Consider the following 27,707-nt stretch of genomic DNA (forward strand, 5'->3'; position numbering starts at 1 on the left):
TACACACTTGACAGACACATCAAAGTCGTTTGACTCGCAAGAGAAAAATGTAGGTTTTCTGTGCTGGTCACTTCAAACTTCTTGCGAACAAAATATCAAAAGTCTACTAAGGTTGTAGCCATTGCAAACTTAATTTCAGTGTACTTTAATACCAAATGTTTTTAGCACTGTGCTGAATTTTTCTGACGATTTAAGACAGACTGAGTTTCAAATACTGCAATGGATTCTAGCAAAACAAAACTTTTCATTCTTATTAGACAAACTAGTTTCTTTTCGATAGACAAATAGGCGTACAGTGACTTTGGTTTTGTTGTGCAGGGAAGTTTGAATTATCGGATCATAATCTCTTGCTGCCAAGTGATGAAAAACTTCAAAAATAAATAGTATTCTACTTTTCGTAGAGCACCACATCTTGCGGTTAAATCAGCTTGAACTCTTACCCCATCAAGAGTTCCATTTTTAACAAACTTCAAAGGTCTAAGAACAACAGAAACACTTTCAGTCTATTGGAAACACTACTAAACTAAACAGTAAAAAATATTAAATAAAAAATTTGAACTGAGCAGTAATACATTCAACAAACAAAGAAGAACGAGATGTTTAGTAGCGTATTGAAGCAGTAATTGTACAGCACAAAATCAACCAGGCTTGAGGACGGTTATAAAAATGCTTCTGAGTTAGTTCTAATGCTTAGGTGCACACAAGACATTGAAGCTATTCAGAAAACTGAGGCATCTTTTTCATAAACAAACGCGTTAGAGCTACCAAAACAGGCGCCACTAAAACAAGAATCTGTTGTAGATCAATGATCCTGAAACGGGGTTGAAATTAAATTTAGAAGAACATGGAGACTAGATTGGACTATTTCCCAAGCCAACAATTAATTTCAAAACATCAGATCTTTAGCTACCTACCAATCAAGAGAGAGACAAAACAAAAACATACGTATACATAGAGGCCACTTATCCAGTGCTTTGTGACACCTAACTACCACAATTCTCTATCCGCGCAGCCCTTCAGGGAGTTGCCACTCGCTTACTTCATTTAAAATCTCCATGATCACCCTTTCACTGGGCGTCTCTTGGTCTCTTCCCAGGAGGAACCCAATCAAGCATAATCCATGGCAGCCCTTATTTCGTCATCCTGTTCACATGACCATACCAGATAAGCTGTTAGGTCAAGACATCGAATATGATGTCATTCTATTTTTCACGGTCATTGTCATTCAAGGCCCGATTTTTCAAGATTCTTGAGGAGAATTAGTTTTATCTCACCCTCGAGGTTCATGATTTAAAAAAAAACTGGAAGAAAATTAAGGGAAATCTTGTTTACCTCCTTCAGTTTTTCAAGCTTTTCTTTGATCTTCTGTTCTTTGCGTAAAGCAGCCTCTTCTTCTTTCGTTAGGATTCGCTGTTTCAGTTCCTCTTGTTTCTCTTTTAAGGCATTATATACACTTTTGGCATGCTCGTCCTAGGTAATTGAAAGAAAACAACGTGCAGAAAGCAAGATAAAAGCTGTGCGTGTAAGCAAGTGAATTTAGCAAATTAAAATTTAAAAAGGCTAAAAAATTGAAAACATGTCAAAAATTATCAACAAAAGGGAGATGGAAGTTTGTCAGCTATTATATAATACAGGGTTTCAAGTTGGAAATGCATTGCTCCATTTCAATGAATTTACTGAGGGGAAGAATATATACGTTAGGAGCCGGAATAATGCAACGAACAGAACACATCTAAATGGATCTTTATACAAGGTGCGAATTTCAGCATTCTGATACATATTTCTTGTGTTCAAAGTGTCCATGGGTGTTCCTTAGATCTTACTAGAAGAAAATATCTCTGATGGAGAGTTATAAAGCAACAACTGGCTGTGCTTTTTAGTAGTCTCTTCAGTGGTTTCGACAAACTATTTGCTTTGAAAACTCCAGACATATTACACCTACATCTCCATCCTTATCTAAATGTAATAATCAGTTCTACAGTAATGCCTTTGGGTCTTTCTTAAAACTCTTGGTTTAAATGAACTCAGTTCCTAGGAATATGTCACATTCCGGAATATCTGCTCTCTAATCTTACTTAAACCTGTAAATGGATGAATGACAAGAAAGGAGATCAACAAAGATATTTTTCAGTTCAGATTGTAGATTTTTATTTTGCGCCAATTCAAAATGGCAGCCTTCTATGTTGAAGTTTTCAAGATTTCAGTTGGCTGCCATTTTGGTATGGTGAATAGTAAGGACTTTGGGTCAGTACCAAAGATTATTTCCCTTCATTCTCTCTCCGCCAATAAACAACTGAGGGTCTACTAGGCTCCATCAAGAGACATTTCAGACTGCTTCAGTGCTTCCTAGTTCGTGCTAGTTGGAAGTAACCCACTGCTCATCAACATGAAAAATTCTTTTATACGTGATTGCAAAATAATTTTCAAGGATTGCGTATAGAGAAAATTCTATTTTTAGCCATTTCTGGTTCACCTGATTTCATTACTATAAGCAGAGCCTTTCATGCCTGTACCTAAGAAATTCCTGCTGTTTTAGACAGGAGGATATCTAATATTAGAATTTTGAAGACCCACTTACATGTTCTTTCAGCCTTTTGGTTAACTCTTGAATTTGGCTCTCTCTCTTTTTTGAGGCTTGTAAAAGTTTCAGATTCGTGTTTTCTTTAATTTCTTCAAGGGCACTTTCCAAGCTCTGGCGGGTTTTCTCTCCGTTTTCAAACTGATTAAAAAATTAAAAAAAACAAGCAATGAAAATTAAAAGAAGTTCGAGCAAAAATTGAAAAGAAAACAGCACAAAACGCGTGAACAATATCAAAAGCAAGAGATAAAATTGTGCTTTGGCAAAATGAAAAAAGCGATAAAATCTAGTGAGTGTGCATCATATCATCCCTTCTTATCTTGAGAATAACTTCAATGGAAGAAACGGAACAAAAAATCGCAAGTGTCTAAAATCAAAAAGGCAAAATTATCGATACAGATATTAAGTCAAGTAATCAGTATTTGAGATTTTTACAAAATTCATTCCCTGCTAGCATTAGGAAAAAGTTGTTAGCAGTTTCATTTATTTTTGCGCAAATATAGGGCGTACAGTTACAATTCAAGGAGAAAGTCAAAAGCCTCAAAAATGACAGTTGAGAGCTTTGAATGACTTCCTCTCAAAACTATGATTCCAAATTTTGAACTTCAAAATCTCACAACTTCGATTTCGTTTGACATTATCGCACTTCTTAAACCAGAATCTTACCCAATAAAACACCCTCACAGATAATGCTACGAATAATTCAATTTACAGTTCTTTGGCGACAAGGCTTTCCTGGTAGTACATTAATGTATTAATACTACTGCTGAGGTTTTTGAAGCTATATTAGTAGTAAAGATAACATTTTAATGCAAAGCAAAGGTTAGCAAGATTAAATTGAACAGGCTGCGGTAGTTCAGAGCATTGAAAGTTAAATTCTGTTTTTCATGAACAGCAGATAATTTACAAATTGATAAACTGAACTCTATCAATTTACTTCCCAAATATTTCTACAATATACGATTATGGAGACTATTGCATCTCTTGATGTTACACTTCTTCCAGAAAGTATGCTCTGGAGAGAGTTAATAGCATTTCCGCTAACATTTTTGAAACTTGCTGCTTCTGGTTACCTTCGCCTGAAGCGCACCAACGAAAGTCGGACCGAATGAAGTTTTTTATTGCAATTTTCTAAAGTTTTATTTAAAATATGAAAGAAAAACTACTTCCTTTGTCTTGAAAACAGAGCGTGAGCATACACGTCCTCCAAAACGTTTCCTTGTAGAAATCAGCCTATTGATGCTAAATTATTGTTTATTCTATTAAGTAAGATTGTTTCATAGCCAAATTAAGGAACACTAAATAGCTAATGCATTGCAATTAATTATCATCAAATTGAAAACCATCATTTTGAAAGAAAATTTTACAATATTATTACACTCAATTGTTAAATACAATACTTTCTCTCAGTAACGATTATCGTAATAACGAGAATCTCTCCGTAACAAGGAAATCGGTCGGTTCCTTTAACTTCCTACATTAAATATCGACTATTGTTTTAACGAGAATCTCTCTATGATGAGGGAAGACGCTGGTCTCTTGAGTTCTCCTTACAGAGAGAATGTACTGTATTGAACAACTTTTTTTTATAATTTATTGTTATCAAATTCCTGCAGAAGAAAGCAGAACATCTACCAAAATTTCAATTCGGATTTTCCTGATATTTCAAATGAAATTTCCGGATTTTTTGTGCAAATAAATTGACTCACATTTGTTTTTACGAGCCAACATATTTAATGAACTGAGTCCAATGTTTCACTTTTGCATGTCCCGAAGCGCATGTAGTTGAAAAATGCTTGATGCACTTACAATTTCCTGATCCAAGGCCGATTTTCCTAATATTTTACAAATTTATCCTAATGAAAGAGAATTTCCTAATATTCTCCGGATTTTCCGGTTTCTACGGATAGTGAACACCCTGTTTAGACTACTCAGGATGTTTGGTTCCTTAGCAGGAAAGCACAGCGGCAAAAAATCTAAACAAGCATGTAGGAGCAAAATTTAAGCCTTTCAAATTAACAGTGGGCGTGGATCGCTGTCAAGTCAGAAGTAAAAGTCAGGCAAATGAATCGATGTAAAAACTGTACACCTGTGTACATACTTGTTTTTTCAATTTACAAAGGACTTCTGAGATGTGTGCTTCTTTCTTTTCTGAGTACTGCTCCATCTTTTCCTCCAGGACTTTCTTGGAACGTACGCTGAACTCCTTCGATATTTCGTCCCTCTTCTTCATGGCGTGTTCGATTTTTGATAGTTGGTTGCTCAGCTGCTCTATCTTCTTAGCTTCTAAGGACTAAATTAAAAAAAAAAAAACAGATTACTGGGCTGAAGATAAAATGGACCACTAGACATAGTGCAAATTCAAGCATTCTGATGCATGTCTTGTATGCAAAATTTCACATAAAACATGATTCTTGCATAAAAAATTACCGAAATCAACTCCTAACCAATATATTAACGTTTTAATTTTACAATGGTTTCGGAAAATTTGAAGTGCACGGTCACAAGAAACAATACTCTACGGAAGTCAAATCGCGCACTACGACGGTTTTCGCAGGCTTCTTCATCTAACATTTATCATATCCAATCCTTTATTGTTCAAAGTGTAAACAATTTGCTATGGCTGAGCCAAAACGTCACAATTGAGATCACAAAATTTTCGTTTCGCAGAGACTGCTATGGTAACGTTTAGTTTGCGATCTGATTCACATAGACCACTGTGTCTTCACGAGCGGGAGGTTTGAATTCATGCGCCAAGAGACATTAAATATTTTGGTTAGGAGTCAATTTCAGTCATTTCCGTTGCACGAATCGTGTTCTACATTAAATTCTGGTTATAAAGCATGTATCAGAATGCTTAAATTTGTACCTTGTCTAGTGGTCCATTGTGGCAATACCAAATTTGTAACATTTCCCCGGCCTTGTAAGAAGCTCCTTGCCACAGTACTCGACTTCTAAATCGTGGCCAGACCACGCCCGATACTCTTTCTCCAATGGAAAGGTGCAACCTTTTAGGCGCCAACTGGCCAGAGCAGTCCAAATACCATTATTGGAAGCTCCTTAAAAAAATCTGCGATTCAGAAGCGAGACTCTAAGATATTCTAGCTAATTAAAAAAAACTGAAGCTGGTTAGAAAGAGAGTGAAAAACAAACCCATTGACAGAATTTGATTGATTTAAAAATGAAAGTCTGAAATTGGGCCATGAAAAGTGTTACAGTCTTACCGTGAGTCATGTGTGCCTGACAAACTAGATTTTTGTTGAATTTGAGATTTTTCAATGAAAACACTTGCCACAAAGGGTATCCCGGGATAAGCATGTCAAAATGCCCTTGCGAATGGATTTTTATTTTAACCATTTTAAGTCATCAAGGGTGTCCTAAAACTTAGGTTTTGGGGGATATTAGCCCCCCAACCCCCTCCGCCCCCCCTCAGACCCCCAAAAACCGCTTTTTTGGGCTATTTTTGACTATGCTAACGTCATTTCCTCATAACTTTCGTAATTTTCGATAGAATTGAACCAAAATTTGTCAGAATCTACTTCAATTAGCTTAGTTTTTGTAGAAAAAAATTCATTATCATCGGATAATATTTTAGCCTCCAAAAAAATTCGTAAAATTTTTGAAAAAATCATTTTTTTCCTTTTTTCGCGGCTAGGTGGCGTATGGAAACATGTACACAAACAAAAATTGTCTCTTTTCTTAAGTTATACATCCAATAAGATACAGTAAAAATTTCGTGTTGATCGGAGTGGTGCGCCATACTTAAAAACGCAATTTTCTAACCTCAAAACGGCCTAAATGCCACCATTAGCCTCCTTTGATAACTAGGCGTGGAGAGATGTAGAGAGAAATATCCGGTTTTATCGTCTCACCTCTTAAGTGATCCACTTAAGTACCTTGAGTCAAAATTTCGAGTCGATCAGAGTGGTGCGCAACACCCAAGCACGCAATTTTCTAACCTCAAAACGCCCAAATTGCTCATTTCGGCACCCATTATCACTCCGTGTGAAAAAATAAGAAGAGATACATCCGATATTATAGTCCTACCTCATGACTTAGGCACTTAAGTGCATTTCGTCCAAATTTCGTGTCGATCAGAGTGGTGCGCAACACCCAAGCACGCAATTTTCTAACCTCAAAACGCCGAAATTGCCCATTTCGGCACCCATTATCACTCCGTGTGAAAAAATAAGAAGAGATACATCCGATATTATAGTCCTACCTCATGAATTAGGCACTTAAGTGCATTTCGTCCAAATTTCGTGTCGATCAGAGTGGTGCGCAACACCCAAGCACGCAATTTTCTAACCTCAAAACGCCCAAATTGCCCATTTCGGCACCCATTATCACTCCGTGTGAAAAAATAAGAAGAGATACATCCCATATTATTGTCCTACCTCATAAATTAGGCACTTAAGTGCATTTAGTCATAATTTCGTGTCGATCAGAGTGGTGCGCAACACCTAAGCACGCAATTTTCTAACCTCAAAACGGCCAAAATGCCTATTTCAGCACCCATTATCACTCCGTGTAAAAAAAAGAGAGGTGGGTACATTCGATTTTATAGTCCTACCTCATGAATTAGACACTTGAGTACCTCGAGTCAAAATTTCGTGTTGATCAGAGTGATGCGCAACACCCGAACACGCCGCTTTCTAACCTGAAACCTCCCAAAATTCCCATTTTGGCATTCATTATCACTGTATGTCAGCCAAGATCCCGCTTGAAAATTGTATGATGCACATTTCAAAGTTTATTTTGGCACCCTGCCGCGTAGCAGACCCGGTCACTCAGGGAAACCTCTAAACTCCTAGGATATATGTATATGACGGTAGGGAGGCTCGCTCATCCCCCACGAAGAAGCGTTCCCTCGTCCAAACTTCCATAATACGTAGCGGTGCAATGAGTGCTGGCAAATTCAAGTCAATCTGTCACGTAATACTTAGGACAATTAGTCGAATTTAACGCTTAAATAGCCGAATTCAACGGATTACAGGAGACGTATTTACCGTAATATAGTCGTATTTACCTTAATATAGTCGTATTTACCGTGGTCTAGCATTGGCCTCAGTATACCCTTCAGCTCGCCCAGAGAGATTCCCTTCATGAATCCCCAGACACACTACGTGAAGTCTGACCCACTTCAAAAAAAAAGAAAAAAAAAACCACACCTTCAATTTGTTTTTTGTTTTTGTTTTAACCTAATATACGTACAAATTGTTTCAGAGGTATTATCACTCGTATTTATTTCTTGCCACTGATTTTTGTTTATATTCCGATTTGTATATCATGTCTTACCTTAAGTAATAATTTTGTCATCTCTACAATTGTAAATGTTAATTATATTTAAAAAAAAAAACCCCGTTTCTTTCACTCACAACAAAGTTTCTTTACTGAAAAAGTGTTTTCCTTTGACTTTAGGATTCTTTCTAACCTCTTGTTAATTTATTGACTTGAATTTGCCAGCACTCATTGCACCGCTACGTATTATGGAAGTTTGGACGAGGGAACGCTTCTTCGTGGGGGATGAGCGAGCCTCCCTACCGTCATATACATATATCCTAGGAGTTTAGAGGTTTCCCTGAGTGACCGGGTCTGCTACGCGGCAGGGTGCCAAAATAAACTTTGAAATGTGCATCATACAATTTTCAAGCGGGATCTTGGCTGACATACAGTGATAATGAATGCCAAAATGGGAATTTTGGGAGGTTTCAGGTTAGAAAGCGGCGTGTTCGGGTGTTGCGCATCACTCTGATCAACACGAAATTTTGACTCGAGGTACTCAAGTGTCTAATTCATGAGGTAGGACTATAAAATCGAATGTACCCACCTCTCTTTTTTTTACACGGAGTGATAATGGGTGCTGAAATAGGCATTTTGGCCGTTTTGAGGTTAGAAAATTGCGTGCTTAGGTGTTGCGCACCACTCTGATCGACACGAAATTATGACTAAATGCACTTAAGTGCCTAATTTATGAGGTAGGACAATAATATGGGATGTATCTCTTCTTATTTTTTCACACGGAGTGATAATGGGTGCCGAAATGGGCAATTTGGGCGTTTTGAGGTTAGAAAATTGCGTGCTTGGGTGTTGCGCACCACTCTGATCGACACGAAATTTGGACGAAATGCACTTAAGTGCCTAATTCATGAGGTAGGACTATAATATCGGATGTATCTCTTCTTATTTTTTCACACGGAGTGATAATGGGTGCCGAAATGGGCAATTTCGGCGTTTTGAGGTTAGAAAATTGCGTGCTTGGGTGTTGCGCACCACTCTGATCGACACGAAATTTGGACGAAATGCACTTAAGTGCCTAAGTCATGAGGTAGGACTATAATATCGGATGTATCTCTTCTTATTTTTTCACACGGAGTGATAATGGGTGCCGAAATGAGCAATTTGGGCGTTTTGAGGTTAGAAAATTGCGTGCTTGGGTGTTGCGCACCACTCTGATCGACTCGAAATTTTGACTCAAGGTACTTAAGTGGATCACTTAAGAGGTGAGACGATAAAACCGGATATTTCTCTCTACATCTCTCCACGCCTAGTTATCAAAGGAGGCTAATGGTGGCATTTAGGCCGTTTTGAGGTTAGAAAATTGCGTTTTTAAGTATGGCGCACCACTCCGATCAACACGAAATTTTTACTGTATCTTATTGGATGTATAACTTAAGAAAAGAGACAATTTTTGTTTGTGTACATGTTTCCATACGCCACCTAGCCGCGAAAAAAGGAAAAAAATGATTTTTTCAAAAATTTTACGAATTTTTTTGGAGGCTAAAATATTATCCGATGATAATGAATTTTTTTCTACAAAAACTAAGCTAATTGAAGTAGATTCTGACAAATTTTGGTTCAATTCTATCGAAAATTACGAAAGTTATGAGGAAATGACGTTAGCATAGTCAAAAATAGCCCAAAAAAGCGGTTTTTGGGGGTCTGAGGGGGGGCGGAGGGGGTTGGGGGGCTAATATCCCCCAAAACCTAAGTTTTAGGACACCCTTGATGACTTAAAATGGTTAAAATAAAAATCCATTCGCAAGGGCATTTTGACATGCTTATCCCGGGATACCCTTTGGAAAAATGGAGTCATTCTTCGCGAAACAATGCAAAAGCTTTGAAAAGATGCTCAGATTACAAGATTTCGTACATAATTGGTGGCGCATTGAACGATTTTACGTCCTAAATAATTTTAAGAAAAAAATAAGAGAAACGATTCCATGGAATTCATTTTACTTTGGCTAAATTCATGGGAAATTCCCTTTAATTTTCGTGAGAATATGAGAAGCCATGATTCCGTGAAAAAGGAAAATTTAGGAAAAATTATCAAAAATACAACTAAGTCTGCCCGTTTCTGGGTGAAAAGAGAAATACTTGAAGTAAAATATAGACTGCAGCTTACCAGTCTCCTTTCTGCAGCAGCCTTTAGTTTCTCATCAATGTTTTCGGAAGAAATAGTTCTGGTTGGAGAGGAACTTTTGGTTTTTGGTGGCGGGGTGTTGGCAGGACTTTCGATCAGCTCAAACTTGATTCCACCTTTCTTCTCTTCGACTTTGACATCAACTGAAACAAAACAAAACATTGAATTTGAATTGATGAGAACACAATGAAAAAACACACAAAAATGTGACCCGAACTAAAAATAACAGGATGTTAGTAAATTCATATTTATAGTTTAGAGATTAAAGACTACAATTCAAATTCTTCAATCTAGTGAAAATTTAAAGACATTTTTTTGCCTTGAGGTAGGTCCCCCAGGAATAGTAGGGACCCAGCACTATTCGTCAATCCTGTGCGTAGGTGTTAAATATTTATTCTGTAGAGAGGCGAAAAAACGAATCATTTCCTTGAATTTCCAGTGATGAAATGATATTGGTTTTCGAGTAGAGTACCTACATAGGGAGAGTATGGACAACTCGAATTACGTAGCTCCTAGGGCCCAAAAGGGTAGGTAACCTTTGAAAACGAAAAATGTCACTGTCAATCTTTAGACTCTAATATCAAACGAAAATGGACAAGAAAATTCATACGCAAGTATTCTTCCGCAAAAATGAGTAAGTTAATGCAAAAACCAAGTCAAATACGTGCTTTACCAACGACAGTTGCCAACAATTGTGATTATAAATCACTCTGGATAATTTGAATTCATAGATTGACTACCCTTTTGGAGTCTAAGAGCTCCATCACCTGACCTCAAAATTTTCGACATGTCCACTCTCCCTATATAGGTACTCTATTTTCGAGATTCTTGAAAAAATTTCGAGAAATTCCGAAAAAAGTGATTAAATATTGACCCATTGAATTTTGTAACAACCGCGAAGCCTTGACTTTCCCACGGGTTACACTTCAAACATCGTCACTCATCCGACGTAAGGGTGTATCCCCATTTCCACATGAGCTTCGAAAAGCATAGAGTTATACGGAGAACAGGGCTCACGTAGATATTGAGATACGCTACGCTCTTACGTCGGAGGAGTAAGAGAAATCAGCTTCTCGTGTTCGTTCACCTATGGAGGCAAGACAGGACATGCCTGAAAAACCATCATTAAACGTCCTATTGTTAAAATCGTTTCAAATCCTGCTCTTTGAATCTCAATTGGTCTTACCGCTGAGTAATTATTGTGCCTCTTGTGAGTGAAAAACACACCCCCCCTCCCTCCCGGCCAATTCAAGAGTAAGTTCTTACCGATATTTTTTATCGCTGAGGCGATTCTTGCAATTTGGCAACACTGTTTTTCCTCCATTTAAATCCATTAAAGTATAAAGTTGGCGACACTGTTTTATACCTCCATTAAAATCCATTGAAAATATCGATTGTGCGTGAAGCAAGCTGCCTTGCCATAAATCGACTGTTTTGCATACATTTAAATGAAGAAACACCAGTGTTGTCAACTGACAAGAATCGCCACCGTTCATGCGTTACACTCGCGAATCGAGAGGCATGCGTAATACGCAGATCTGAATTGAGTTGCGTCGTGCGAAAACCGCTGAAGTCCATTTTTTCAGCTTCCAGTTTTTTTTTATTTCGATACTACTTTTCAAGAGTTGATACAGTCAGGGGCGGACTGGCAGGCGGGAACACCGGGAAAAATCCCGGTGGGCCGGTTGGTATTTTGAGCCAGTCGGTTAATTGTGTTGTTCTCTTTTTCTTTTTATTGGTCTTTCTTTCTTTCTTTCTTACTATCTTTATCTCCATAGTCTAGAAATATGTGGAGAAATGGGATAAAATCTTAAAGAACTGGTCACTTTCTCATAAAATAGGGTGAAGCTCCAAGGGCCTCCACTGTTCCACAGGGCCGCTTTATGCTCCATGGTCGCAGCCAACTTTAAAAATATTTTATCACTCTAATTGCGTATGTTCGTGCTTAAAAATGCCTTCGTGAGGTGCTTATTTTTCAAAATTTTCCGGGGGAGGGCCCCCGGACCCCCCTTCTCTGGGCGGTGACCCCCCCCCCACCCCATTTCAGTTGTGGACCGGTTTGGCTGTACATTTCCCGGTAACTTTTTTCGTCCCAGTCCGCCCCTGGATACAGTCATGAAAGTGGTGCCAATACTTGATTTAGGATGAGGATAACCCTATATCAAGTATTAACACCACTTTCAAGGTTGAATTTAACTCTAAAAAGTATTATCGATCAAAAAAATGTGGAAAAAAAGAGGAGAAAAAAGGTAGAAATGGTACATAAACAAAATTGAGAAACTAGGTTTTGCACCCCGCCACGAAAAATGGCGCCGATTCCCATGGAGCAGTGCGGGCCTTTATTAATGGATCTATTAGTAACATACCCGCTGCAAAACGACGGGAAAGAGCGTACAGTCGTACACTACTAACGCGGTGAACGCTCAAAACGCATATTAGCGCCTACAAGACTACAAGAATACTTCACGCACTGCGCGTTCACCACACGGTTTTCGACTGATGTAGTACACCGCGAACCTGGGATCCTAAGATCGAGTCGAGGGATCGGTGGGCCAATCGAAGATGGATTCCACAATAACCATACTTTTCCAACACAATTATGCTTTGAGAAGAACGACGAATAAGCCTTCAGACGTTGCCAAGTTTCCTTCGATTCTATAATACGAATTTCCAAGATCCAATTATTCTTGTCTTTCAATTATTCCACGAATTTTATTCGCGATTTGAACTATAAGATAAACGAAAATTTCCTTCCGGAACTTTTCATTACTTTCCTTAAAAATAAATATTTAATCGGAGGAAATCGGTGCTTTGTTCATGCGGCTTTTGTCCTTTGCATGGCAGTTTAAAGGTACTCTACGTCCCTCTGTTCGGAGGTCCTACTTTGATCGCATGGCGAAAAAAATATCGATCGCGGAAGTCGGTTAGTTCGCATCTCGATTGAGACTTTTCAAAATCTCTGCAGTTTTTCTGTTATAACGAGGGGAAAAAAAAACTTGGGCTAACTAAAGGTACTGCTCGAAATTTTCGCAAGCCCTTCTGCTTAGAATGAAGATGAGTCAGTGTTACTGATCCCAAAAAATATTATTGTTCGAAGTCTTTCTTTTGTAAAAATTAAAAGTAGCAAAGAAGCGGCAACGTCGCAAAGCGAGATGCGGATTTTGCGAATTTCATTATCAATGCGAGGAATTTCGGCCAACATTAAAAGTTTCTGCTAGTGACGATCTCTTCTTCCTTCGAGTGATAATTTTTTGAATTTAGTATGTTTTTAATACTAGATAGATAACACCTCGCACGGCTAAATCCAAAAATCTGTTATTAATAATTTTTTGTCTCCTGAAAAAGGGGCATGCAATAATTAACCGGTAACCAATCTAAAGTCACTGAAAGTTCAGGAAAGGTACGCTTTTCAGCATTATGTGATGGATTGAAGGATAATTACTTCAACCAAAAAATTCACCCCGTGATAAAATTACTCTGTTTGAGCGACGATAAATAAAAAGAGGGAACGTGAAATCCGAAGAAGAGGCAGTAAAATATTTGAAAGGCATGCTGATGCGATTGATACCTCCGTGAATGCCACATGCTGATAATTTTTTTTTACGGATGATTAGATTATACAGAGAGACAAATTTTGGCGCGAAATAGGAGGCTTCATCGATTACTGATAATTTTTGAGTGCGATTAAGAGACGATGAACTGTGATAAATTTTGGCGCGAAGCATCAAGGTTCGAGCTCACGGTTAAAACTATATCACAATTGCTCAAAATGTATGATGATGCAACTGACGTAATTAGGGGTCTCAAATTAAAGTTACCCGGAATCGGTGAAGGGCGAGGGTCACCGTGCGTTCAGTATTATTACTTCTACATGTTACTTGCTTTTGATTATTGGTTTTGAACTTAATAGGTTTGCGATTGTGGAGAGCATAAAAAACAAAGATGTAGAGATCGCCATCAAATCGTCAACCGCCTTGACATAAGGACGTATGTCTACTTCGCGATGAACCCTGTCGCCCATATAACTCAATGCTTTCCCAGGCTGATCTCAACGTGTAGTTCCGCTCTTATTGTCAGCCGAGTGACAAAATGATACGCAGGGTTTTCATAATTTCTTAATTTTCCGATTCCCTAACTTTCCCGGCCTCTAAAAGTTGTGAATTTCCTGACGTTCTCTGGCCCTCGAACAGAATTTCCAAAAACAGGGAAATCCGCTTTAACTCCCTTAGCAACTTTTCTGCGGCGATTAAGTTTTTTTACTTCGAATTTTTTTTTCTTGGCATTCTTACTGACTTCCACTAAAAGCTGCTCTCAAAATTCCTTGACTTTCCAGTATTTTCAGACCGCCGAAAGCCTTGGATACGTCTACAATCTCCCCAAGAGGATGCTTCACAGGAAACTGCTTCTGCGGGTTGATTGTTGAAATTGATAGACAAAGCTATAGACAAAAAAGACGAAAGGGATATGGAGAGATCTTATTGGGGGAAGAAGGTGCTTTCAATGGACAAAGAAGGTAGGTCCACGAGAGACCCTGTGGATAATCCATAATTTTATCCCTTAATCTATAGGAACCATCTATTTCAACCAATAAGATCGCTCCATTCTCCATATGTCTTCTTTGTCTATCGTTTCGTCTATCAATTTCAACAATTAGCTCGCTGAGCCTGCTGTCCGCTCATCGAATAGATTGCAGGGATGGACCGCTTGGCAGCTGGGTTGCCACCCCTGTTTTTCTTACATCCTCAGAGAATAATCGAGTAAAAAACGGAGAGGGGGGGGGGGGTGCAGCATGACAGTGCCGATCTCCATAAAATTCGCGAAATTCTCCCGCCACAGGAGAGACAAGGTCTCAACACGGAACTCGTCAGAGTCGACCGCGACGGATGCCGTGCTAATGAAAAACGTCTCACAAGCCATTAGGTGTTGCCAAGTTGCCTTTAATAAAGTGCGGATTTCCTGGAAAACTTACGTATACTTGTCTCCCGATTTTTCACAGAATTTCATCAGCAATTTAATATACGGCACCTGTATACGGGAGAGTATTGCCATCTCAATCCTTTTACTACAGAGAAAGTGTACCGCTCTCTGATTGGTCGGCTATCATGGATCCCTAAAGTTGGCCCGATGTAAACGAACCCCGGCCCCTTCGCTCCTATATAGTTTGGCCCAATGTAAAAAAACTAAATGGCGACAAAGTTCTACTAAGTTCTAGACTTGATTTTGGATGTGATGGAATTTTTTTGTATCCAACTTCTGAATTGGGTTCGGGTCGAACTTCGATGGATATTTTTGCCGAAAATTAACCTTCGAGTGTGATTATCATTCAAATCTCAGCCGATAAAACATTTTCCTTTAGGTCGGGTTTCTTTACATTGGGCCGACTTTGGAGCTCCATGATAGCCTTAAACCAATCAGAGAGCAGCACAGAGATGGCAATACTCTCCCGTCTACAGGTATATACTTTAACCTACAGTCTACAGTACCTTAAAATTTAGAGGAAAAATATTCATAACTCTTCTCACAAATTAACCTTTTACAGGGTTGCCACAGAATTTAGAAAATGAAATTCCCTGGTATTTCCCTGATTTCCCTCACACATTTTGGTGAAATTCCCTGACAATTGAAGATGTGACGGATGGTTAATAAGGCATAATTGAAAATAGTTTTCAGGCAAAATTTCTTATTCGAAACCTCAAACCCATTCTAGAAGGCAAATGAAGGTGATTAAACAAATTTTCCCTAACATTTCCCGATTTTCCCTGACCAGGGTGTCTACTAAAAGCTGGCCGAAAATCAGTACTTGTCCAATACTTTTTCAGCGCATTCCCAAGACATTAAGTACCTTCTCAACATATATATTCAGTACTTTTCCAGTACCTCTGATTGACGACATTCGAAAAATTTCAAGAATTTGGATTTCCCGCTCAAATTGCGACAAAAATACCTAACAGAGAAATGAAAAAAATCAGGACCTTCTTGCGAAATTTCCGCACTTTTTCAGTACTTCCGAACTGCCCTTAAAAAATCAGTACTACCTCCGGTCTTTCTGCGGAAATTCCGGACTTGTAGACACCCTGCACGGAGAAAAAAACTTCGTGCGTGGGACCCGAAGTTTAGGTCATATGGATCTCGGAAGTTTTCGGATTGAGCATCTGAACACTTCAGATCTAGCTGTCGAGGTTCGGATAACACATCTGAAAATTCAGTTCTTCCATCTAAAGTACTTCAGTTTTCACATCCGAAAAACTTCGGTTCTCACATCTATAGTACTTCAGATGTAGGAACTGAAGTTTCAGATGTGAAATCCGAACCTCGACAGCTAGATCTGAAGTGTTCAGATGCTCAATCTGAAAACTTCAGAGATCCATATGACCTAAACTTCGGGTCCCACGCACGAGGTTTTTTTCTCCTTGTGCTTTTATTGGGGGAAATTTGGCAACTCTCGGATGCTCATACGGCGTTTTATCCTTAGCACGAGAGCGCGGGCGTCGGACGGCGCGGCGGTTCCTCCCATTGATGGCGGGCAGAAAAGAAAATCCGGCGGGGAGGAGCGGGTCGCGGGAGGATAATTAGCCCGGGCGCGGCGATTACGATTTTCTCGGTTCTCACGCACGTAATGAGCGCAGCGCGGCGCGTGAAATCGAGCGAGAAAGTCCCGGCCGCGGTCGCCGATCCTGCCTCCTCCTTTCCTCCAATTTCGCCCCGGAAATTCGCCCGGTCTTGGTCCGAGTGGATCTTCGGCTATGCCGCGATGCGTTCCGAGTGCCCTCGCAAAAATGGAGATATTGCATGTGTGAGGGATTTGCGATTTGACTGTTAATGGACCACTAGACAAGGTACGAATTTAAGCGATCTGATACATGTTTCTTAACCGGAATTTCACGTAGAACACTATTCACACAACGAAAATTAGTGAAACCAACTCCTAACGAAGATATTAACGTTTTTATTTCACATTGGTTTCGAGGAATTTGAACTGCCCGCTCACAAGAAACTCAAAGCTCTACTTGAGTCAAATCGCGCACTACAACGGTTTCAGCAATCTTCTCAATCGAGCAATGTTCATTTCCCACCATGTGTTGTTCAAACTATCAGCAATTTGCTGTAGCTGAGCCAAAGCGTCAAGATTGAGGTTGCCAGATTTTTATGACGCAGAGACTGTCACGATAAACGTTTAGCGCGATGTGTATCACGTAGAGCATTGAGTTTTCATGAGCGGGTGGTTTGAATTCACGCATCAAGAATTATTGAATACCTTCGTAAGGAGTTGATTTCGGTAATTTTCGTTGTGCGCATCGTGTTCTACGTGAAATTTTGGTTAAGAAGCATGTATCAGAATGCTGAAATTCGTACCTTGTCTAGTGGTCCATTCTTATGTAAAAGTTCGCGAGAAACACGATGGTGCCACTGGTTTTCTCTGAAATTAACATCCAAGCTCAAAAAAAGCTCTCAAGTTGAGGCCAAAATGGAGGGGATATCCCACGCTATCCTGAGAGTCCACCTCTACATAAAGTCAAACTCTCCATGCAAAGATAGGGAGCAAATACATTAGCAGGGTTGCCGTGTTTTCAGTTTTGGAGTCCCCGAAGTGGCAGCCCTGTCAATGTATTTCCTCCCTATCTTTGCATGGAGAGTTTATTTTTATGTAGAGGTGGACTCTCAGGATAGCGTGGGATATCCCCTCCATCTTGGCCTCAACTTGAGAGCTTTTCTTGGGCTTGGGAGATGATTTCAGAGAAAACCAGAGGCACTGGCGTGTTTCTCGCGAACTTTTACATAAGAATTAATAGTCACATCGCAAATTCCTCACACATGCAACATCTCCATTTCACCTAAAGATTCTGAAAATTTAACGGGAAAATATTCATAACCTTCTTCAAAAATGAACATTTATTCGAAGGAAATTTGGCAACTCTCGAATGTTCGTACGCCATTTTTCCTTAGCACGACAGCACTGCCCCCTGTCAAACCACAAACCCTCGGGCACCGAGCACCTTGCTTCAAACCCATCCCTATCAACCTCCCATCGCGCCCTCTGCGCCTCCTCCCAGGAGGAACCCGATCGAATACCCTCTTTTGCAACCTGTCTCCTGCCATTCTCTACGCATGACCATTGATCATACCAAAAAAGTTGATTCGTCCCGAAAACTAATTCTGCCAAAACACGGGACACAAAATCTAAGTTTCGGGCGAATTTGATTTTTGAGCCACACAAAGCGAAAAAGCCATACATACTTCCGTAGAAATTCCTTTCTTCAGCCACATCGAAGAGATCGTCCAAACGCCTGAAAAACACATTTGCTTTCAATCGAATAGCCAGCATCGCAGCGAACAACTCCCGCACTTTCCGCGCTGAAAGCTCTTGCGCCACGTTGGAGAGGTCCTCGACTTCCCTCCTGTGTTTCTCCGCCATCTCGTAGAGTCCCAACCACTCCTCGAAGAGCTTTTCCACTTGGAGCACAGTAAGCTCTTCCCTTTCCGTACGCACATGGGATTCTTTCCACAACGCCGCGAAGTGATCTACCGTCCGCTCCGCGCTTTGGCGAAGGGTATGTCCGTCGCGCAGGTGAGACAAGAACCTTTCCAAGACCCTTCTTTTCGACGGAAGTTCCCCGCCGAATGGCACAGATGGTGGACACTGAGCCATGATAAAACAGCGTTGAATTCCGTTCGAAATGAGTGAAATCGGAGTTGCGATAGATAGGTAGACTGCGCGGACAAGGCTACGACTTCCGAGAGGCCTTCTTCCCGACTGAGAGCGGGCTCGCTGAAAAAAACAGGAGTCAGCGTTTTCTGGGGACCGTCTTATCGCGAATCGGGAGTTCGTCATGGCGATTCGAGAATCCAGCGACGGTCCCCGCCCCGCCCCGGCGCGGGTGTTGTTGATACCAGGGACGCGGTGGGTTGACACAAGGACGCGGATTCCATTCAAGTTCGGGTTCGTTTGCCCGGCAGCCATCCAGGCAAAATCCGGGCCGCTGGGTCGCGCTGACGAAGGGCCATAAGACCTCGCCGCGGAATACTGCCGTGCTAAGGAAAAACGCCGTATGAACCTTCAGGCGTTGCCTAATTTCCTTCGATAAAACACGAATTTCCTGATAAACTTGAGAATGTATTTCTTCCAATTTTTCAGCTAATGGAGATGTTGCATGTGTGAGGGATTTGCGATTTGACCAAGGATTCTTATATAAAAACTCGCGAGAAACACAATGGTGCCGCTGGTTTTCTCTGAAATCATCTCCCGAGCTCAAGAAAAGCTCTCAAGTTGAGGCCAAAATGGAGGGGATATCCCACCCTTCCTTGAGAGTCCACCTCTACATCAGGACAAACTCTCCATGCAAAGATAGGGAGCAAATACATTAGCAGTGATGCCGTGTTTTCAGTTTTGGAGTCCCCAAATAAAGTGGCAACCCTGCCAATGTATTTGCTCCCTATCTTTGCATGGAGAGTTTGTTTTGATGTAGAGGTGGACTCTCAGGGTAGGGTGGGATATCCCATCCATTTTGGCCTTGAGAGCTTTTTTTGAGCTTAGGAGTTGATTTCAGAGAAAACCAGTGGCACCATCGTGTTTCTCGCGAGCTTTTACGTAAGAATCATTGGTCAAATCGCAAATCCCTTACACATGCGACATCTCCATTTTGATCGCAATTTCACCTTAAGTTAATGAAAATATCAAGGAAAAATATTCATAACTCTCCTCAAAAATAAGCATTATATCTCAGGAGATTTGGCAACTCTCGAATGTTCATACGGCGTTTTCCTAAGCACGGCAGATTAATCCCATCTAACACGGCGCACAGTGGATCGAGTCAATCGGAAAGGTCGGACATGAATTTTTTTACTAAACCTGCAAATTTAGATGCTTTCCTCATCACATTTTATCTACTCTAGGCCAATTAGTATTCATACGAAGCAAAAACCTATCGCAAAAAACCCGCTCCGTCAGATCACTCGTCAACTGACTTTTGAGGCTATTTTTATGTTGAAACATAAACATGACGTTGAAACATAAACATGACGTTAAACACATAACACAACATTAGTTCAAAACGTTTTGAACCAATCTATATCGATACTATCTCACCCGTTTGACGTATCGAATACGATCTATACTAGAGTACCTATATTGAGTGAGTATGGCCACTGGGCCCCATGGACCCAAAAGTGGCGGTGCTCTGTTTGGTTTTTGTGGATGGGGGGGGGGGGGGTCATTGCCAACTTTTGACGGTTTTCACCAACCGCACTTGCTGCCAACCTTACTACAATCTAAGATAATTTTTCTCAAAAATTGCACACGATTAGCCTTAAAAATATGTAAAGAAGTCGCAATAGTGCATTTGGGTAAATTTCTCGTTACGATAAGCAAAGAAAACTACATTTTGAGTCATTTTGCATTACATTAATTAATGGCGTCCGCCATTTTTGGGTCCTAAGGGCTCCATTCAGTCTAAGATGGCTGAGCCGATCAGAGGTGGTAACACCAGTGGCCATGCTCTCTCAATATAGGTACTCTAATCTATACGACAAATTCATACGTACTTCCGTTGATTTCCTCTCGTTTTCTGTTCGGCCAATCCTCAAGGCTGCAATTGTTAATCGCTTCAATCAGAGTGAGAGAAGGTCGCCTCATCGTCAACAGGCGACGTTCAGCTTCCGAGATCCTCGCGCGCGCATCCTCGCTCGAAATATCAAAAAGTTTATGAAATTCAATCATTTGAAACAAGTAAAATTTATCCCGAATTTCCGGCCAAGTGTTGTATAATTTTTCGGCTATCTGCACACAATTGGCATCCTCGCTCGACATATTAAAAATTTTAGGAAATTCAATCATTTCAAACAAGTAAACTTTATCCCGAATTTTCTGCCAAGTGTTGCATAATGTTTCGGCTTTCTGCACACAATAGGCCCGATCCCTCGTAGGGATTCCCGCTTTGTCCCAGATGGACAGCAGCGTGTCCACCACTTCCTCAACACTTTCACGAACGCTGCTGGGAATTCTCGATACACTCCTCCAACGATAAAGACTGCATTCAGTACGTCCTCGTTCGTTGGCAACTCAGTGCCCGCGACTACAGCAGGCCTCATGAGATAGGACTTTGGATTGCCGGACGCCATAACCGAAACGGAGGTCAAGGGACTGGAAGAGGGTTACAGAATTTCTCGAACTGTTAACACTGCCGAAGGTTTAGGCCTACGATGCGAGCTTTCGGCGACGCACGATGGATGACGACGAGCCTGGACAGAACTCAGATGGCAACTGAGCCTGGATTGTTTTCCTCCACACTGCCTCGCCGAAAAAAACAGGAGTCAGCACGTATCTCCGGCCCGATCGGTGAGTCATCATGAGACGAGAGCAAAGGAAGCTCTAGGGCATTTGGTTGCTGTTGGGTGCGCGCTGGGTCGACCGCAGTAGCGTGGCGTGGTTTGCGATATATCGATTGTTATGCCGTTTAAACCTATGGAAAAGGATCGATAGACAGGGTGTTCGCAGCGAACACCTTAATAATCGATTCTTTACCATAGCTACAAATGAAGAAATATCGATAATCGATCATTCACGCCTCGCCACATGGTCGACCGCGAGTTGAGAAACCTAAAACCTGACCTTTGACATGGGCGAATTCATAGGAGGAGCGTCCCCCCCTCCTCTTTGCCAGAAAAAAAGGAGGAAGCAAAAGAGAGGAAAGAAAGAGAAGGAACGGAGAGAAGAAGAATGAAAGACGCTTATTACTATCCGTTGCGAAATTTACGCAAACTGCATGATCGAAGCATTAAAATTTTGAAATAATTTTGAGGGTAGCCGCCCCCCTCCCCCGGTTGAAGGATCTTGACACACCTGACTACTGAATTCGACTTAAAGTCAGTAAGTTAAGGTAAATCTTCAGCTGTGGTTCCGGAAAAAATCCACCACGTCGCGCTGCTAAAATCCGACTCCGAAATCAGTGATGAGTATTTAAATATCACAATAGATATTTTAAATTCTAAGACTCATAAGTTCTAGCAGCATACGTCTGGAATCCTTAGAAACAAACGCGAGCTTGAAAGTTAAATAATAAAGGCCACGTAACTTGATCCCAAAACAGCGTTTTCAAAACAGCCAAGTTCCGTTATCGGAATAATCGTTATGCATAGTTCATATTATTTCGTTTCCATATCTAATCACTTGTTTAATTATAATCCTCCTACAGAAACCACCCATTTGCTAAATACAATTCGAGCTGAAGCGCACTTAAGCGCATCCATGACTACAAAAATGTTAACGGAAATCGAAAAGGCCAGCGTGCATGAAGGCTATTTCAATTGCAATCTTCCGTCGCAATTTCTAAGGCGCAATGATACAACTATTTGAACTCTCCGGAATGTGTGAGGTATCACGCCGCATTTGAAGGCGTTTTCAAATCGGCCATGTTCCGATACCCGGATTATCGTTTTGCATAGTTCATATTCTTTTGTTATATTCGTGCCACTCGTTTATTTTTGATCCTCGTAGACAAACCACCCATTTGTAAATACAATTGTAGCTGAAGCGCACTTCAGCTATGCATTTACCACTGCAAAAATTTCAGAGGAAATCGACAAGCCCAGCGTGCATGGAGGCTATTTCCGTTTAAATCTTCCGTCACATTCTTACGGCGCAATGATACAACTATTTGAACTCTCCGGAATGCGTGAGGTATCACGCCGCATTTGAAGGCGTTTTCAAATCAGCCGAGTTCCGATACCCGGATTATCGTTTTGCATAGTTCATATTATTTCGTTTCCATTTCTAACCACTTGTTTAATTATAATCCTCCTAAGAAAACCACCCTCTGCTAAATACAATTCGAGCTGAAGCGCACTTCAGCTATGCATTTACCACTGCAAAAATGTTCAGAGGAAATCGACAAGCCCAGCGTGCATGGAGGCTATTTCCGTTTAAATCTTCCGTCACATTCTTACGGCGCAATGATACAACTATTTGAACTCTCCGGAATGCGTGAGGTATCACGCCGCATTTGAAGGCGTTTTCAAATCAGCCGAGTTCCGATACCCGGATTATCGTTTTGCATAGTTCATATTATTTCGTTTCCATTTCTAACCACTTGTTTAATTATAATCCTCCTAAGAAAACCACCCTCTGCTAAATACAATTCGAGCTGAAGCGCACTTAAGCGCATCCACTGACTACAAAAATGTTAACGGAAATCGAAAAGGCCAGCGTGCATGAAAGCTATTTCAATTGCAATCTTCCGTCGCAATTTTTAAGGCGCAATGATACAAGTATTTGAACCCTCCGGAATGTGTGAGGTATCACGCCGCATTTGAAGGCGTTTTCAAATCAGCCGAGTTCCGATACCCGGATTATCGTTTTGCATAGTTCATATTATTTCGTTTCCATTTCTAACCACTTGTTTAATTATAATCCTCCTAAGAAAACCACCCTCTGCTAAATACAATTCGAGCTGAAGCGCACTTAAGCGCATCCATGACTACAAAAATGTTAACGGAAATCGAAAAGGCCAGCGTGCATGAAGGCTATTTCAATTGCAATCTTCCGTCGCATTTCTAAGGCGCAATGATACAACTATTTGAACTCTCCGGAATGTGTGAGGTATCACGCCGCATTTGAAGGCGTTTTTAAAACAGCCAAGTTCCAATACCCGGATTATCGTTTTGCATAGTTCATATTATTTCGTTTCCATTTCTAACCACTTGTTTAATTATAATCCTCCTAAGAAAACCACCCATTTGCTAAATACAATTCTAGCTGAAGCGCACTTAAGCGCATCCCTGACTACAAAAATGTTAACGGAAATCGAAAAGGCCAGCGTGCATGAAGGCTATTTCAATTGCAATCTTCCGTCGCATTTCTAAGGCGCAATGATACAACTATTTGAACTCTCCGGAATGCGTGAGGTATCACGCCGCATTTGAAGGCGTTTTTAAAACAGCCGAGTTCCAATACCCGGATTATCGTTTGACATAGTTCATATTCTTTGGTTATATTCCGTACCACTCGTTTATTTTTAATCCTCGTAGAAAAACCACCCATTCGTAAATACAATTGTAGCTGAAGCGCACTTCAGCTATGCATTCACCACTGCAAACATTTCAGAGGGAATCGACAAGCCCAGCGTGCATGGAGGCTATTTCCATTTAAATCTTCCGTCACATTCTTACGGCGCAATGATACAACTATTTGAACTCTCCGGAATGCGTGAGGTATCACGCCGCATTTGAAGGCGTTTTCAAATCAGCCGAGTTCCGATACCCGGATTATCGTTTTGCATAGTTCATATTATTTCGTTTCCATTTCTAACCACTTGTTTAATTATAATCCTCCTAGAAAAACCACCCATTGCTAAATACAATTCGTAGCTGAAGCGCACTTCAGCTATGCATTCACCACTGCAAAAATTTCAGAGGAAATCGACAAGCCCAGCGTGCATGGAGGCTATTTCCGTTTAAATCTTCCGTCACATTCTTACGGCGCAATGATACAACTATTTGAACTCTCCGGAATGCGTGAGGTATCACGCCGCATTTGAAGGCGTTTTCAAATCAGCCGAGTTCCGATACCGGATTATCGTTTTGCATAGTTCATATTATTTCGTTTCCATTTCTAACCACTTGTTTAATTATAATCCTCCTAAGAAAACCACCCTTTGCTAAATACAATTCGAGCTGAAGCGCACTTAAGCGCATCCACGACTACAAAAATGTTAACGGAAATCGAAAAGGCCAGCGTGCATGAAGGCTATTTCAATTGCAATCTTCCGTCGCATTTCTAACGGCGCAATGATACAACTATTTGAACTCTCCGGAATGCGTGAGGTATCACGCCGCATTTGAAGGCGTTTTCAAATCAGCCAAGTTCCGATACCCGGATTATCGTTTTGCATAGTTCATATTATTTTGTTTCCATTTCTAACCACTTGTTTAATTATAATCCTCCTATAAAAACCACCCATTTGCTAAATACAATTCTAGCTGAAGCGCACTTAAGCGCATTCATGACTGCAAAAATGTTAACGGAAATCGAAAAGGCCAGCGTGCATGAAGGCTATTTCAATTGCAATCTTCCGTCGCATTTCTAAGGCGCAATGATACAACTATTTGAACTCTCCGGAATGCGTGAGGTATCACGCCGCATTTGAAGGCGTTTTCAAAACAGCCAAGTTCCGATACCCGGATTATCGTTTTGCATAGTTCATATTATTTTGTTTCCATTTCTAACCACTTGTTTAATTATAATCCTCCTATAAAAACCACCCATTTGCTAAATACAATTCTAGCTGAAGCGCACTTAAGCGCATTCATGACTGCAAAAATGTTAACGGAAATCGAAAAGGCCAGCGTGCATGAAGGCTATTTCAATTGCAATCTTCCGTCGCATTTCTAAGGCGCAATGATACAACTATTTGAACTCTCCGGAATGCGTGAGGTATCACGCCGCATTTGAAGGCGTTTTCAAAACAGCCAAGTTCCGATACCCGGATTATCGTTTTGCATAGTTCATATTCTTTTGTTATATTCCGTACCACTCGTTTATTTTTAATCCTCGTAGAAAAACCACCCATTTGTAAATACAATTCTAGCTGAAGCGCACTTCAGCTATGCATTCACCACTGCAAAAATTTCAGAGGAAATCGACAAGCGCAGCGTGCATGAAGGCAGGCCGCCACAAGGGGGGGATACTGGGTCCCTGGTACCGGGGCCCGGAGGGGGCCCGTGTTACCCGTGAAAAACCACTACGAATTCACATGCAACCCTTGTTTCGTAAGAAAAAGTGAAAAATTTACCCTAAAAATTTCGCAAAAGGTGAATAGATATTCAGAAACACGCTGGGGCACTGTAGAATTCTTCTTAAATTTTCAAAGAAGTATACTTCTTGGAAAATTTCTATCTATTTTCAAGATTTTTAGTACAGAGGGATATTTTTAGTAACTGCGTTTCATTTTCTTCCGTCGTCAGATGCTAAGAGTCTCCAGTCTGGGCATCCTCGACTTCAATGGCTCATGGCTCAACTCCCTTGCCATAGACAAACGAAGGGGGAGTCCAGGGGGGCCTGGCCCTCTTAGAACTGAAAATAGTATCATATGCCCTCCCCCCCCCCCAAAAAAAAATAAAAATTTTCCATATGTTTTGAATGCAACAATTCGCAAGTATTTTGTGCTGAAAGTAGAAAAAAAAACATAATTATTCCGCAGAAATTGATGGAAAAATTCTTTATGGAAGCTTCAAAATGCGTCCGATTAGTCGTATAAATTCTAAAATTTCTCGGGGATGCCCCTCGGACCCCCCCCCCCTCCGTGCTTGGGGCCCGGACCTTAAAACTGGTACCAGGGCCCGAGATGGGATGTGGCGGGCCTGATCTTGGCAATTGTGGAAGCTTTTACTTTCGGGACTGTAGCATTCTACTGTTAACTTAACTACATGGTTGATGTTTAACAACGTGTTGGCAATTTCATTTTGCAAACAAGCCGAAGTTTGAGAAATTTGTTGACTCATGACGTCACCCAAAGCTCATCATCCACCAAGTGGGTCGGTCAAAAGCTGAAAAAAGAGTGATGACTGTTGCTCCCTTATAATTGTCCATAAGGAACTGTTGAGTTCCCGAAAGGAAAAGCTTCCACCTGTTGCCAAGAGGCCGGTGGAGTGGGTCTCCTATCTCTAGCTCCAAATGACAGGGCAGGAATGGCGCATTGGTATTAAACGGAAGTGAGGGTTAGGACTATAGTGGACGACCATATGTTCCGAAAGTGGACAAGCCAGGCCAGAAGGTTCACGCTGACAGCAGTTCCCTATGCAAATGAGAAGTGATCCACGTACTGGCCAAACACCGGCGCAGCGCCCAGATTAGCAACCTGGACCAGGCTGCTTGGTGCGGACTTGCGATTGGCGATATCCCGGTTTCTCGGGGCCTGATTTAGCGACGAGTTTCCGGGCGGTCTTACAATTGGATCGCATTTAGCAAAAAGGAACCAGCGCGACAGTTCAAAATATGCCACAGATGGTCAACAAAACATAATCAGAAACAGGTTTTAAGCAAAATTTGTTAATCGGAACGTCAAGCCTAATCTAGAGAGCAAATAAAGGTGCCTTAACAATTTTTCCCCGACACTTTCGTCGTTTCCCTGCCATTTCCGGGTTCTTCTCGACTTTTTAAATTCCCTGACATTTCCCGATTTTCCGGGTATTCCCTGACTGGCAACCCTGCCCTCGGTCTTTCTGTGCAGAAATAATTAAGATAGCACTACTTTCCCTATGTGAGGAATCTACTTTTTTTCATTTGCGCGCGATCTCTTGACAGAGTAGGCGAATTTTCTTTCAAGCGATCTGACAATTGCTGTGTCCAACCATACAACCAATAGAAACCAAATGGAGCCTCCTAAGGAAAGGAGCTGTCTAAGGAGCGACTAAACATAGCATTACTTTCCCTATGTGAGGAATCTACCTCTTCTCATTTGCGATCTCTTGAAAAAGTAGGCGAATTTTCTTTCCAGCGATCTGACAATTGCGGTGTCCAACCATAAAAACCAGATAAAACCAAATTGAGCCTCCTAAGGAGAGGAGCTGTCTAAGGAGCGACTAAACATAGCATTACTTTCCCTATGTGAGGAATCTACCTCTTCTCATTTGCGATCTCTTGATTAAGTAGGCGAATTTTCTTTCCAGCGATCTGACAAATGCGGTGTCCAACCTAACAACCAATAGAAACCAAAT

At 40.9% G+C, this 27,707-nt stretch overlaps 1 protein-coding gene across 3 annotated transcripts in view; it reads right to left on the reverse strand.

Annotated features, from left to right (window-relative positions):
• LOC109044525 (stathmin-2) overlaps positions 1–27,707 on the reverse strand; it is a 46,053-nt gene that overhangs the window by 1,018 nt on the left and 17,328 nt on the right. The window contains exons 1-5 of one of the 3 annotated variants that reach the window (XM_019062299.2): positions 20,541–20,700; positions 9,984–10,144; positions 4,680–4,871; positions 2,579–2,719; positions 1,333–1,470 (exon numbers count right to left, since the gene is read on the reverse strand). In XM_019062299.2, coding sequence (XP_018917844.2) covers positions 1,333–1,470; positions 2,579–2,719; positions 4,680–4,871; positions 9,984–10,144; positions 20,541–20,631 — 723 coding nt within the window. In that variant the 5' untranslated portion in view covers positions 20,632–20,700. Of the gene's footprint in view, positions 1–1,332; positions 1,471–2,578; positions 2,720–4,679; positions 4,872–9,983; positions 10,145–18,236; positions 18,664–20,540; positions 20,701–27,707 lie in introns of those variants that run through there. The other 2 variants (XM_019062298.2, XM_019062300.2) reach the window with 2 other exon arrangements.

This window comes from Bemisia tabaci, chromosome 8 (assembly GCF_918797505.1).
Source record: "Bemisia tabaci chromosome 8, PGI_BMITA_v3".
Taxonomy (NCBI): domain Eukaryota; kingdom Metazoa; phylum Arthropoda; class Insecta; order Hemiptera; family Aleyrodidae; genus Bemisia; species Bemisia tabaci.